The following is a 15,795-nucleotide window of genomic DNA, read 5'->3' on the forward strand; positions in this document are numbered from 1 at the left end:
TGTTTACTTTTCCGTAGAAATTTAGTTTTGGATTATAGGCATATTAATACGGATTTGTAACTGTATTTTTTTGTGACCTAGCTTCCTTTTTTCCATAGACGTTTTTATAAATTATACAAATAATAGGTATGCATATTTTTTTTCCTTTAAAAGTCGTTTTGATCCCCAAAATACTTAAGAGCAAAACTCTGCATCCATGGTTTCCGTTATAACCATATTAGAAATTTACTCATTACATGCGTCATTAGAAACTGAAGCTTACCACAGGTGGCTTTGCCTATTGATTATATATATTCAAGATTACATTGAACTGAAAATAATGACTGAAAATCGCATAACATATGTGTATTTGTGTGCATGGAAGTCTTATCTAAAACATTAACATGCAACTATTCATATTCTCATTTTAAATTCTTTTTTTTTCTAAAACATAGATTGGTTGTAACCCATGTTCAAAAAGGCAAATAGCCGTTGCTGTGCCCGGAAAGTTTTGTGTGAGGATGGATTTCAAACTCATGTCTTGTTGATTTGTCAATTCATCTCAAACTTCAATATATTATATAATAAAGTGAAGTGTGGAGAACTTGCCTCATATGCTTGTGTTTGCGTTGTATGATCACAAAATTTGCATTTCTCACATAATAATGTTGATGACTGATGTTGCTTAATCATAGCTCATGTATCTAACAAAGTAGTTCCTTTCTATGTGAATTCAGTACCGCTTGCATTTGGAAAAAAAGAAGAATATGTTGTTATATGATGTTACCGGCCTGAAGTCAATGTGTAAGAACGTATACTCTCTACTTCTGCACTTCTGATTATAATGAGACTGGATACTATAAAATATTTAGTACATAGACACAGGAGAGTCCTGAGAGGCAAATCAGAAAATATACTTGCTTGAAATTACTTTGTTTAGGAAATTCGATCATAAATTTTACTCTATATAAGAAGAGTCTAGAATCTGAACGCCTAGTGTATGAAACAAAATCTCTGAATGTTTTTTTTCTCCACCACGAAAGAAACAAAAACAGAATTCGGTCCCGGAATCACAACCCCTCCAGCCTCGCCCAGAACATAACATCATTTTTCCCTCCTCAGCATTTGAAAATCGACGGTATAGTCAATCCACAGTACAAGTGTGGACCACCTGTAAGGATGGATCCAACCGGGTTCCCTGACCCGAGCGGTCTCCAAGCTACCACCTACGCTTTTGCCAGCTGGCAAGTCATCTGCAACATAACCAAACCTAAACCAAAAGATGCTCGTTGCTCTCTTACTCAGCCTTCTACAACGACTCCACCATTCTTCGCAACACTTGCGCTTGCGCTTGCGCTTGCGAAGACATCGACACCGACACATGCAACGCCAATGCTAGACAGCTTCTCCTCCCTCCGGACTCGCTCTTGGTACCGTTTGAAAACAGGACGCTCAAGGCAAAAGTATGAGCAAAGAGGAAACACATGGCTTTCCCTAAGAAGCTTCCTTGTCCTGACAACTGTGGAATCAGTTTAAACTGGCATGTTAACTCGGGCTACGCTGATGGATGGTCGGCTAGGGTAACGGTTTTTAACTGGGGAGCTAATGCAGTGGGGACTGGTTTGCTGCTGTGGATTTGGATAAAGCTGGTTTAGGGTATGAGAATGTTTACTCCTTTAATGGGTCAAGAGTTCCACCTAATAACCAGACTATTTTCTTCCAAGGACTTCGTGGTATCTTCTTGATTGGTCTCACAAACGGGACGCATCCTGCGAGAGAGCCTAAGGTTCCAGGGAAAATGCAGTCGGTTATATCGTTTAAAAAGCATTTGGGGACAATTTGAATATCCGAAAAGGATATGGGTTCCCTAAGAGAGTTTTCTTCAATGGAGAAGAGTGTGAGCTTCCTAAGTTCTTTCCTAAAAAGAGTTCCGGGTTGAGGTTATCTGGTATTGGATTCTTGCCCTTGATTCCCCTCGTGATCATGTGTTGGTTTTAAGAGGTGTTTAGGTTTGTATTAGTTATTTATGTAAGTTGCTTTCTGTTTAGCCATGGTGAAGAGACTTGAAGAGAATTGTTATGTATATTTAAAAAATTTGTGTGGTCCAAGAAACATGTATCCATTAGTCAAAGTAACTGATGCAGAGTGAGTCGCACTGAACACACTTTTGCTCTTACTACAAATTGTGTCTTTATCTAAAAAATCTATTGGTAATGACTCTGGCACATCAAAATACACAAAAGTCCAGTGGCTGCAAAATGCATAAGGTGCAACTGAGGTGAGCCTTAGTTCATTATGTAAGTTGCTTTCTGTTGAGCCATGGTCAAGTAACTTCAAGAGAATGTTTATATATCTCTTTGAGATTGAATAAATAAACTTGTAATCCATCAATGTGTTTTTAATACATTTTTGTCCATTACTACAAGTTGTGCTTTGGTTTAGAAGATCATATCCTGCCAACTCATTTGCACATATTTTTTCTTCATAAAAAATATTTAAAACTTCTACAACAGTATATGAGCATTATGAACTTAAGAACAGTCTATTTTCTTCTTCATTTTCCCCTTTGGTAAATACAAAAAAAAAACATCTTGTTGTTCATATATAAATGCAACACCAAATTTTATGAACAGCTTACAAATATGTTTTTTTTCTTGCGTGTATTTGTGTGTATATGTTGGGAGTATTAATTCAACATTTCCAGATTTTCCAGATTGCTTTCTACCCAAGGAATCGTTTAAAAAGTTTTATCATGATTCCAAGGGTTTAAGCAAGAGAATAATGAACGTTCGGCAATACTATTTCTTAGCCTACAATAAGAGAGAACACAACACAAGATAAAATTTTCAGGAAGAGAGACACAAAGACAGCCCAGAGAGATAAGAGAAACTTAGAGATAACCTTTCTCAGATATTTCTTGTGAATCTTTATTGCTCCAGAACATGTTTTCTTGGCATCCAAGTTTCCACTCATGTCGTTAAGTATCTAATAGCATCATCACAAGGAAATGGTATGAGGAATGTGATTCACCAGAGTAAAACAAAAGTAAAAAAGAAAGACGTATCAATGTTTTTAACCTTAACAACGTCATCAAGTCCACGAGCTTCAGTCATGAACTTAGAACTCTTGTCTTTCAAGACACTGGCCACTAAGAAAACAGATATAGGCAAAGGACCTTCCGTGCTTTTACCACCATTCCTCATGTTCTGCCTCTTGTACTTTCCGCATTGGCTCATCGACTTTGGTTTACCGTTGGACACTTCGACTTTCGACTTTATAAGAATCATTACCTCCCAAAGGTACAAAGAGTCACAAAACGAGAATTCTCTTCTGAACTGAACCATTAGCATCCGAATAGCACAGAGATAGTCACCTCCCCCCAGTTTATCTTCATTTCACAAGACCAAGAGCTTGGTTAACAGATGAGTATGTTACATATAGAGAGACAAAGAAGATGTAGTAGTAGTAGTTATACCTAGATGTTGGTGAAGCTTGGGGTCAATAATCTGAGTAATTGAAGACAAATGAGTAAGTTGAGCTTCAATTCCAACAGATCTCCCCGTGCTCCGGAAGTTTCCTCGCTTTTCATTTTGAAAAACACAAGAAAACACAAACGTTTAGTACCATACCAAATACATAAGACATATTGAAAGTATGGTTTAAGGTAAACCAGTACCAATCGACGCATTAATCTCTCAAAACAAAAGAATGAATCAGCTTCGTCTTCAAGAAGAACAATCATTGGAGAACAAAGATCACTCATTCCTTGACAGTAACCGACATCTTGGTCTATCCAGGCATAAACAGAGAATATCCCAAAGCTTGGACAGATTCTCCTTTTTCTCATAAAATTCCAAAGACCTGTCTGTACGGTTCACATCAAGACCTGACAAATACATAAAACTAAACAACTGAGCGAACTTTTGGAGATAAAAGGAGCCATGATGATGATAAAGTCACACTAACCAATCTGGTGAAGTGATAGGAGCCACTGAATAACTTTTTTATCAACAGGTCCACGACTTGTGAGCTTTTTAAAGAAAACTGAACCATTTGAGTTTGTACCTGAGAGAGAGAAGCAAAATGAATTACTATTAGAAAAAAACTTAAGCTAATGGGGAAAAAAGGGAAGAAGATGATATTCTTTCAACGTATATGCAGATACTTTGGTATGGGACTTACCTTATAAACAGGCTCAAACCCACCCTCTCCAAGCTTGTTTGAGAGATTGAAATCTTGAGTTGCACTTTTAAGTTCCGAATAAGTAAATGTGAAAGGCTTTATTTCCATACTAAGCAGCTCTGCGAGAAAAAAAAAAAGAACAGTTCTTAAAATGAAGCAATCTGAAAGATGAATATTCCAGTTTGATGCCAAAACATTTTCAGCTCAAGAAAGAAAAAAGAGTTCTTATTACCTTCATCATCAGTGTACGGCTTTCTTCTTTTTCGTATGATGAAGATACCAACACCCGTAAGGATGCTCAAAAGTCCTAAGCCAACAATGACGCCAACAATAATACCAGTCCTGTTCTTTCCCTTTGATGGTGGCTTAGTATCCACAGTTGTCTAAAATCTGAACAGCAATATGTAACCCCCTGTTAGGTATTTACTCACAATAGAGAGTGAAAATCATCACTGTGTGTTAACTAATTAACATGTGTATCTGCGAGAAGCTCTTGGTATCGAGATTAATAGCAATTGAACAGAAAAGAGAGATTAAAAACCTAATAATCCCCGCGAAGAATGAGTCGCCGCCGGACAATCTCTTTAGAAAACGACAAAGATTCAGATTGTCGAATGTAAAGTAAGAAGGCAAAATCGAAGTTAGCCATAACGGAGAAAGGGAGTAGAAAAATAAGAAATGCAGAGAACTTGGTTTGGGGTAATGAGGGCTCGTTTGTATAGCCCTAAATTTATAGCAAGCTGTTGATAAAACAATGAAACGTCTGGCTTTGAAGGATGAAGAATAGAGAGGTGGAACGAATATTGAAGAAGAGTTTAAAGATCATTGATTGATCAGAAGTTGCCAAGGTAACGCTAAACTCGCAACTCAGAGATCGGAAAAGACAAAGTGGAAGAGTCGAGGAATCGCAAGCTTGCAACAAAATAGGTTTTGGGCTGGAGATGGGGCTTATAACTTTTACAAAGCCCAACCGAAATGCCCTTTCTAACTCAGAGATATTGACGTGGCAAAAAGCTTATTTTTCATTGGTTGATTTTAAATGAGGACGTGGACAGCCTCTCTGCTCACCATATTCCCCTTTTAGTATAAGTTAGATATATACTAAAATATAAAAAATGAATTTTATTACAAAAATAATTATAAATATTATTTAATCGTAATTTTTTTTTAATTCAAATCAAAAGATAATTGCAAAACATTATTTGATAATAATTTTCTTTTTAATATTGTGACATGTGTCTAAATATATGATGATTAAAAATATATATAATAAGATAATAAAAATGAATGTTGAAAAAAAACTACTTCTAAAAATTATTTAATAGTAAAATTTTTCTTTTGAAATTATTTAGTAGTATTATTTTTTGAGAAATTTTTCGTTTTCAAAATCCTAAAAAATATATTTGAAAACAATTTATTTAATATAATTTTCATTTTCTAAAATTTTAATGAAAATATAATTATAAAGATCATATTGAGCTTGGTTCTTTAAAATTCCTAATTAACATGATTGTGACAATGTCAGTTATATATTTGAAAATATGATATGTGTTAAACTATCTCATAATCAAAAATGTATATACTAAAATAATAAAAATTATTTTTCTCAAAAAGTAATTATAAATATTATTTAATAGTCTTATTATTATTATTATTTATTATAATGTTTGTTTTAAAAGATACTAAACATAGAGAATCATAAAAGATAAATTTTAAATTTTAAGAAAAAAATGTTAAACAAAACCGAATTGTAAAATCCTACAAGTACAATAAATTATTTAATAAAACATGAAAAAAAACTAACTTTTAAATAAATATTATTACTTTTCTAAAAGTCTAACTAAAAGAAAATTGTAAAAGTGCTCTTATTATTTTCTTATAAGTAACTAACTTTACTTTTTTAATAGATAATTGTACGTTAAAAATTATGACCAAAAATAGCTACAAATATTGCACATCTATGTTTAGGTTTAAGATTCTACATATTATTTTTACAAAACACAATAATATTTACATGAAAAGTATTACCTGAGTATTTTTCTTTTAATTTTTTTGATACAACTCAACTTTTTATTATCCTTATTACATCTTATGATGCTAACATAATTTTTAATTTTGATGTTGTTATATAAAACAAAATATATAAATAATAAACAGCTTTTTATATTAAAAATAAAATAGTTGTATAAAAATCTAAAAAAAAATTATAAAATAATTAATTTCTTTTTTAAAAGTCTAAATAAAATAAAAATGTAAAAAATCTTACTTTTTTATAATTAACTAACTTTACTTTTTAATAATTTTGTGTTAAAAAGTATAAACCAAAATTAACTTCAAATATTTCAGCTAATATGATTGTGACATGTGCTAGTTGAAAAAAATAGATTGTGAATGTTTCAATAAAAACTGCCATTATGTGAAAAACAGTTCTGACCACAGAGAATTGTAAAATTTTATGCAATGGTAATTTGTACATCAAAAAATTAATGATAAACATGATAGTAAAAAAATATTTAATTAACAAAACAAATTGTAAAAATATTAGTGATATTGAAAAAAAAACGTATTTTGAAAATTTGAACTTTTAAAAAATAGTTAATATTAACTTGAAATAATTATTTGGTAGAAATTTCATTTTTCTAAATCCTAGACAAAATATAATTGTAAAAGATTATGCAATATTAATTTCCTATTCTAAAATCCTAAATAACTGTAAAAGAATATTTGATAGTTGTTTTCTTTTTTTATAAAAAAAAAATCCCAAACAAAAGAAATTTGTATCATATTTTTAAGTCATGACCAAAGGAGAATTGTAAAAAATTATTTTATAATATTTTTAAGACAGTATTTGATGATGAACATAATACTAAAAATTATTTAATTAACAGAAGAAGTGTAACTAAAAATAATTATTTGATAGAATTTTTTTTTTCCTGAAATGCTACAGAGAAATTAATTTTAATATGTTATATGACAGTAATTCTCCTTATATAAAATCTTAAAAAAAATTGTAAAAGAGTATTTAATATTATATTTTTATTTTTAATTGTTAATAAAAAGGAGATCTATAAAATATAATTTTTTCGTTTAAAAAAATCCTAACAAAATAAAAATTTAAAGACTTTTATAATAAAATATTAAATTATTACATAAGAACATGTATAATGTTGTTATTGACTCGATTGTGTATTTGACTTTCATTTCTTTTTACTTTTCATTCAATTTCTAATTTGGGGTTCTGTTCAGTTTAAACATTTAGGTATAATGTTTTTTTTAATACTAAGTACAAAGTTTATAATAATTCATCTAGGTACCATAATTAAAAATACAAATATTAACTTGAATTTATGTGTAAAAACAGGTTTTAATTATAAAATAAATATAAAACAATATATGCAAAAAAACATAAAATTATAATAAAATGATCAATTATGTTATGGTTTTTATTAAATTAAAACATCAAACAAAACCCGTTGCAACGCAACGGGCTCATATCTTGTTTGAAATAAGGGGAAGGTAGAATGTATATTCATGAATTAGTAGAATAAGTGAAACGCTAAAATATATATTCTAAATAGTAGATCAGTGTATAACATGTGGTTATTTGAGTAGCAAAAACAGAACAAAAAAATAGCATGATTGTCCATTGGATATAATACCATTATTAAGTTGTCCTTTTAGTATAACTTTTTTCATAATACCAAAACTAACACTTGATTAATCAAATTAAATACATTAAACAAAATTTAAAAGCTTAACTGAACTTTAAAAGTTTAATAAAAAGGAAAATAATGTTTTAATTTAAAAGTTTTATTTTTTATTAAATAGTTTAATAACACTAAAAAGTTCACAAACGTATTATTTTTTTATAAAAAAAACTATGTAAAACGTTATTTATAATGTTTATTTAATGTTTTATTAGAAACTTTCTTATAAAGTTTTATTTTTATTTTTATTAAAGTTTATTAAAAACGTTTTACAAAGTTTTATTTTTATTTTTCTACAAACATATTAAAAACTTTAATATTATCATTTTTTATTTATTTTTATTAAAAGGTTTAACAAAAAGGAAATGAGGTTTTTTTTTAAAAAAACTTAATAAAAAGGAAAAAACGTTTTTGACAAGGTAAATCGACCTATACACATTTTAAGGAAGTTAGAATATTTTTTGAATATTTTCTTAACTGAAATTTCATTAATTTTCGCAAAAACATATTTTCTTATCCGTGGAAGACACCTTCTACACTGTGTAGAACAATGAAAAAAGTTCAGAATGCAATTTCTACCTCATGTAGACGTAAGAGTATTGTTTAGATTTCGCATTCCGAGAACTTTAGAATATTTCATAAAAGTAGAAACTACATTATTGAGAAAAGTAGATATCATTACAATTGGTAGAATTTGAATTCCACATATTTAGAATTTTAATTAAAAGTAGATTGTTCCTTCTAAAAAAAGTAGATGAACTTGTATAATCTAGATTTCGTTTTCTACTAACCCAATCTGTAGCAGACAAAATCTACTTTTAGTAGAACATAATTTAAAAATTTTATTTATTAAGTTTTTCAACTAAACAAAAATATCATTTTGTGTATATGTGTGTTTTATTAATTGTTTATATTTTTAGTAATTTTTTGATTCATGAAACTATTTATTTCATTAAGTTTCAGAAATGAAAAAGATAAAAGGAACAAAAATGAACAAAAATGGTTTTATACCAAAGGAACAACCATGCTATTTTTTTGTTCTGTTTTGACAATTTTTTCTGGTTATTTTACCTTTGATTTTAGATATAAGAAACTTGATTAGTCCAGTTACCCATCCCTTAGACTATATTTGCGAAGTGATTTTGCCACATGTCATTTCTACAATCAATTTCATAAAACAAATATGACATGACTACTGAAATTGATGACTTGTCTTAGGGCTTAATATGACATGGACAATTGCATTTAATGTTAATTTATATTTTTGGTAAACTTTTTAAAATACGGTAATAACTTATATATTATATTTAATTTCAATTTATATTTTTGAAATTTTTTTTAGAATATGGAAATAAATCATAAATCATCATTAAAATAAATATATTTATATACGACATTATAATTTCGAAATATAATTTAATTATATATTTTTAAATTATACAATTTTATTACAAAATTTTCAAAAATGTATACAATTTTTTTTAGAAAATTATAAAAATTTAATCGTAAAATCATTATTTTCTTATATATCTACAAGTTTTATAAATATTGTTTAATTTTAATTTTTGGTAATTATGCAACTTTTACAAATTTATTTAATATATTTAATTAAAATAAATAGATAGAAAAATCTATATAAGATTATAATTTCAAATATATACATGCATATTTTTAAATATAATTTTTTATGTTTAACTAAATCAAATTTATATTAAAATATTGATACGAAAAAGAAAATTTACAATATTAATAAAATTTTATTTTAAAATATAATTTATATTTATTTGTTAAAAAATATTTTAAATTTTTTTAGTGCAGGAAGACACCTAATTTTATAGGTATATTGAGTAACATATGTTCCTTCAAACTGAAGTATATATATTTTTATTATTATTAAACCAAATCAGATTGTTTTTTATCGCATTAGTTCAGTTTTTTTTTATCTTAGGTGTGTACGTAAATTTTCATAATATTTTCCAAAAATTTGATATATTTCTAAAAATATTATAAAAATAAAGTGATTATCAGTAGAAAGTTACATAAGATAAAATAAATCTTCGTTTATCTAATTAATTTTTTCTGTAATTATCTTAGAAAACATATAGATATAACTAAAATACGTTTATTACTTTTAAAATATATTTTTATCTTACTTAAGATTGTGTTTTAAAGGAATTATGGTTTTCTTAATATCAAATTATTTTTTGTTAACTTTATTTTTGTAGGAAATCGCATTATATATATTTTATTCTTCTGATTTCTTTTTTAAATTTATAAATGTTTTAATAATATATTTTATTTGAAAAATAAAACTTCTAATTAACATAAATTATTAAATAAAAAGGAATATCAATTTTACTAATGATAATTATATGCAATATTTTTAATTTATTAAGGATGACTCAGTAATTAATCATCCTAAGAATATGAAAACTGATTTATCAAATAATATTATAGAGATAGAGGCATGAGCGATCGGGTCTTCGGATCGGCTTCTAGCCATTTTCTTTTGGGTCTGGGTCCTTCGGGTCCTGAACATTAAGACCCAAAAAATTTTGATTCGGGTTCGGATTGGTTCTTCTCGGGTCTGAGTCGGTTCGGGTCTATAACTAAAATATCCATAAAATACCCGTAATTGTTCAGGTGCGGGTCGGGTTAGAGTATCTAGGATATGAAAAAGACATGACATACTCAACTCCTTCAAATTTGGTCGATATTTTATATATATATATATCTAAAATTTTACAAAATAACTTAAATGAAACTATTAATAATTAAAATAAAAAAAAATTAAATTTTAAACTTTACATTTTAAAGGTTCATATTACTTAAAAATTTTACAAAATAATAACAAATATTGGTAATAAAAGATATTTCAACTAAATTATAAAATAATATATATATAAAATAGAACACAAAATATCACAGTTTTGGATATACAAGTTTTTAAGTCGGGTACATATCGGTTCTTACCGGGTCGGATCTATTCGGATCGGTTCTTTACGGGTCCGGGTCTATACGGGTCGGTTCCTTTCGGTTCCAGTTCTTTTGGGTAAAAATAATTTAGACCAAAAGATACTTATAAATTTTCGGTTCGATTTCACGTCGGGTATTTTCGGTCAGGTCCAGTTGGGTTTTCAGGTCCAGGTTAAAATGTCCGGGCCTGTTAAGCAAAACAGTAAATTACATTATAAATATTGGAATTTTTCTATTTTAAATATATCTTCTATTTTGTTATTACCATAAACATGTGAGATAGATATTAGAAGAAATGTAAAACATGACAGTTGGTCATAATAAGTTTAATTTACTAAATTCGACCTCATAATGACCTTTTTACCAATTTGCTCCACTATATATATATATAAGGGAATAGAAGAGTTTAAGGACTATGCTGTAAATACTATTAGTCTAAACCCTACTGTCGTTTCTATATATTGTAAATCTCTGTACAATATCAATATACAACATTCCATAATAATATACACGCTCTTAATACACACATATATTCGAATCTGTGTGGTACGCATTTTGATTATATTTCTATGGCTTTTCAAATATTCAGTTACCGTATTTTAACATTCTTTCCTTTAAATTCAGGATTGCTTTGGGTTATAAGGTTGGGATTTCCTTGTGGTGGATTCAAATTTTAAACGTGGAAAATGGCTAAGGAGTACAATGAGGCGTTGTTGGAGAAGCACTACCACGAGGGATGTCCTGGTTGCAAAGTGGAGAAGATGAAGGAGGTCCGCCGAGGATATCCTTACCTAGAGCTCTCCTTCATCTGGATCGTAATACTCTCCACATGTAAGTTTGTCTTCCTCTTCTTTGATGCAATTTTGCTGCTAATGATTTGGATCAAAAATAACCTTTCGTGGGCTATTAGTAACGATTCTCTAAGCAAGCCTCTCATATGAATTTTCTTGTATGTTGTGCAGCTCTTCCCATTTCTTCATTGTACCCCTTCCTCTATTACATGGTGAATCTTCTTAATTTCTTAAGAAACGCTGTCTTCCAAGACCGTTCTTTTGTTGTCTCTCTTACATGTCTCTATTTTTACAGATTGAAGACTTTGGTGTTGCCAAGACAGAGAAAGACATTGGATATTATGCTGGCTTTATAGGTGAGATTATAACTTGTAAGTTTGTGCATTGTTGTCTCTCAATTATCTCTACTGATTTGATGTCCTTTTTTGCGACTTAAAAGCGTGCGCATTCATGTTTGGACGAGCACTGACATCAATTTTCTGGGGAATAATGTCTGATCGATATGGAAGAAAGCCTATCATTCTCTTGGGAACCATCACAATGTGAGTGTATTTTCTTTTTACTGTTTTTTATCTCCCGTTTTTTTTTCTTACTAACTGGCTTGGGTGGCTGTTGTAGTGCTGTGTTCAATGCTCTGTTTGGCATGAGCACGAACATTTGGATGGCAATTGCGACTAGGTTTATGCTTGGCAGCTTTAACTGTCTTGTTGGAACCATGAAGGTTGACACTCTTAACTCTTAGCTATATATATATACTAGGGTCGCCCGTCCTACCGGCGGGAAGTTAAAAAAAAACTATTTTATAAGAATTTACATTAATTTTATGAAGCATTTAAAAAAAAAACTGTAGATTGAAAACGATATTATAAACAAAAATAAATAAATAGAATTCGGAGATAATGTTGTTATTTTTAATAAATATAATTGTGCAATAATCATGCCAGAGAAATATGTTAAGGAAAAGCTTATATTATATAAGCCAAAACAACCTTTTGTTATTGTGGGTAGCTTGGTCTCTGTATGTTTTAATTAAAATGTGTATAGTTTTTTCCTAATGAAAGTCATATTTCAACTTCTCTGCCACTCTTTAAATTGAATACGGTATATCGTTATTAAATAAGTTTAGAATTTATTAGATAGGTTTTACTATTAATTTATAAGTTATTAATACTGTGAAAATTTGCGTTATGAATTAACAATATACTTAAATTAAATGATACTATTGCATGAACGTTTTTTATAGAATCCATACTCCTATGTAATAAAGAGCTTATGTTGACGTGTAATTATCTTGCAAAATATATTTTTGCATTGGTCTATTAATACTTTGAAATAATGTTTACCGTACAAAGGGAATCGTTCAAAATTTTCAAATAATACAGTGTTCGTTTATTCAAATAGCTACGTAGGAGTAATATATAATAATATGTTTGCGATATTGTATGAAAAAAGAAGTTAAGAGCACTATTTATCTTGAAATCACAGACTTTAAAAAATAAATTGATATAAATGGGTAAAGCAAATAATTATAAGAACACTATTTATCATGAAATCATGGACCATAAAAAATAAATTGATGTAAATAGGTAAAGCAAATAATTATTCCTAAGTTTTTTTTTGCTAAAACATTATTCATATGTTAAATGCTCAGTATATGTATATCAAATTAGTAAATTCAATTTTGCATTCACTATATAATATTATAAATTTTATATGTGTGTTCACTAATATACTATAAACCTATTAGTTCATCTAGTTTTTGGTTTTTACGGACTATTTTACACATTAAAATAAATAAAACATTTTATTGTATTTTCGACACATGTAAATCCAATTAAAATCATTGCATTTGGTTTTGTTGATTTACATTAATTTGTCATACTGGTATGATCAGATTGAATATCAACAATATTATAAGAGTTGTTTTTATGACGTATTCATAAGACGAAGAACACAACATTATTTATTTACTAAAATTTAAATGTATACTGCTAAAAGTATTATTTTATTTGATCTAAAGCCCACATGATAATATTCTCGCATGTTTATGAGTTACACAAGAAGCCCACACGATCTCGAACTCCAAATTAGTGAAACGTCGCGTTTTGGACACGGACACTTGTCGGTTTCTCAAGACTCGAATTAGTGACGTGTCCGTCTACGTGGATAGCATAGGAGTGAAGCAAACCTAACTTTATATATAAAGATATTATTTTTTATTTTTGTTTTTTGTTTTTCATACATTTGTCTGTTCTAATATTATAGTGTAAAATTTGTAGGCATATGCTTCCGAGATCTGCCGTGAAGAATACCAAGCGACGGCAATGTCAGCTGTCAGCACGGCTTGGGGAATTGGCCTCATCATTGGCCCAGTTCTAGGAGGATTTTTAGCACAGGTAAAGTTTGATCATATTATCTGTCTAAATACTTGAACCCTGTCCATCTCTCCTTCGGATCATTTTTTACTGTCTGATTAATGCACATTCATTGTTCTCCAAATTCAGCCTGCAGACAAATATCCGAGTGTCTTCTCCAAAGAATCCATCTTTGGCAGGTTGGTTTTCTTAATCTTCTGTTTAGTAGTTTAGTGTAATGTGTATAATGGAATACTCATGGCACTTCAATGCAGGTTCCGTTATGCCTTGCCTTGTTTTACGATATCAGCTTTCGCTCTGGTCGTGACAGCACTGTGCTGTTTCATTCCGGTAATCTATTATTCCTTCATTGTCTAGTCTTCCTTTCTAAAAAAAGATACTATTAATTATTACATTTCTTAAGAGTTCTCTAACGGATGTTCTATGTATCTTAGGAAACACTTCACAACCATGAGCTGGATAATAAGACTTCAGATGATGACTCAGTTGAAGCACTTGAAGCTGCATCTCTTGAAACAACCGGGGTGACAGGAAACAACAAAAGGGCTTCTCTGTTTAAGAACTGGCCCCTCATGTCATCTATCCTAGTCTATTGCGTTTTGTGTCTGCATGACACAGTGTATTCTGAGGTAATAAAAGAACTAGCATTAAGACTTTAGGCTTTTGCAATTATAGATCCTTCGCCACTTCATTAGCTTGCTTGTGCTCTTAGTCTGAACAAAAATATTAATCACTGTTGCAGATCTTTGCTTTGTGGGCAAATAGCCCTTGTAAGTACGGAGGTTTGGGATACTCAACGAATCAGGTCGGCACTGTTCTAACGATATCTGGTATGTCTTATCATTTCACTGCTCTTCTTCATGTCTTGTGCATCTGCTTTAACTTGATTTTTAGTACGTGAGTTAACCAAGCCATTTTGTTTTAGGTCTTGGCCTATTCTTTTTTCAGGTCCTCCTCTATCCATCAGCCGATAGACTGCTAGGACCTGTGCAGCTCGCCCGTTTAGCCGGGGCACTGATGATACCTGTTCAGTTGAGCTATCCTTTTATAGCTCAACTCTCAGGTGTCACTCAAAGCCTTCTTTTGAGCTCTGCTTCTATCTTAGTCAACATCTTCAGCGTAGATGATTTTCTTCCTTTCTCCATTTCGCATGTTAATACATTGTTTGACACATTTGATTTATGTGTGTGTAGATCTCTGCCATAACCGGCATGGTGATTCTCCAAAACAGAGCCGTGGTATGATTCTTAAATTCATCTTTTCCAGTATTGTTTTCACTAATTAATAACTCTCTAACTCTTATGAAACAACAGGATCAGCACCAGAGAGGTGCTGCCAATGGACTTGCGATGACTTCCATGTCACTCTTCGAAACAGTTGGACCAGTTGGTGCTGGAATACTGTAAGTCATTTCTCCATTTAACACAAAATAGATAGGTTTTCATCATTTCATGTCTTAAACTCACTTAACTTGTTTTTTTGCTCCTTTCTTACCAGGACCCCACATGCTCTTCTTCTTTCTTAACCTGATGGTCATTGTAGGAGTATCTCTTACCTTCAAGCCTTTTCTGGTCACAGCTAGAAGGTGAACTTCAGTGAAAGTGGTGCTAGGAAGATGTACGGATTCGTGGTTGCGTCCTTTTAATTCTAGTTCGAAATAAACCTTAGGATTTCCAGTTTCTTTATTTCCTTGTCTTGTGTGATTGAAGTTATCGGTTTGCTACTGTAATCAGATTTCCTTCGGTTATCGTTTTAATATAAATTTCTTTTGTTTGTCGTCTCAAT

General features: G+C 30.1%; 1 protein-coding gene and 1 pseudogene across 1 annotated transcript; one reads left to right on the forward strand and one right to left on the reverse strand.

The window, feature by feature from the left end:
* Positions 1-2,536: 2,536 nt before the first annotated feature.
* Positions 2,537-4,269, reverse strand: LOC106315247 (annotated as a pseudogene).
* A 7,057-nt stretch (positions 4,270-11,326) lies between these two features.
* On the forward strand, positions 11,327-15,785 carry LOC106315249 (protein ZINC INDUCED FACILITATOR 1-like). Its single transcript, XM_013752994.1, has 15 exons — positions 11,327-11,390; positions 11,488-11,675; positions 11,807-11,847; positions 11,931-11,991; positions 12,075-12,177; positions 12,254-12,356; positions 13,915-14,031; positions 14,140-14,189; positions 14,265-14,340; positions 14,445-14,639; positions 14,753-14,840; positions 14,936-15,129; positions 15,204-15,248; positions 15,324-15,412; positions 15,497-15,785. Exons 2-15 carry the CDS (start codon positions 11,531-11,533, stop codon positions 15,597-15,599), a joined length of 1,410 nt encoding a protein of 469 aa, XP_013608448.1. The 5' UTR covers positions 11,327-11,390; positions 11,488-11,530; the 3' UTR covers positions 15,600-15,785.
* Positions 15,786-15,795: the final 10 nt, after the last annotated feature.

The sequence above is a fragment of the Brassica oleracea genome, chromosome C9 (genome assembly GCF_000695525.1).
Source record: "Brassica oleracea var. oleracea cultivar TO1000 chromosome C9, BOL, whole genome shotgun sequence".
Lineage (NCBI taxonomy): Eukaryota > Viridiplantae > Streptophyta > Magnoliopsida > Brassicales > Brassicaceae > Brassica > Brassica oleracea.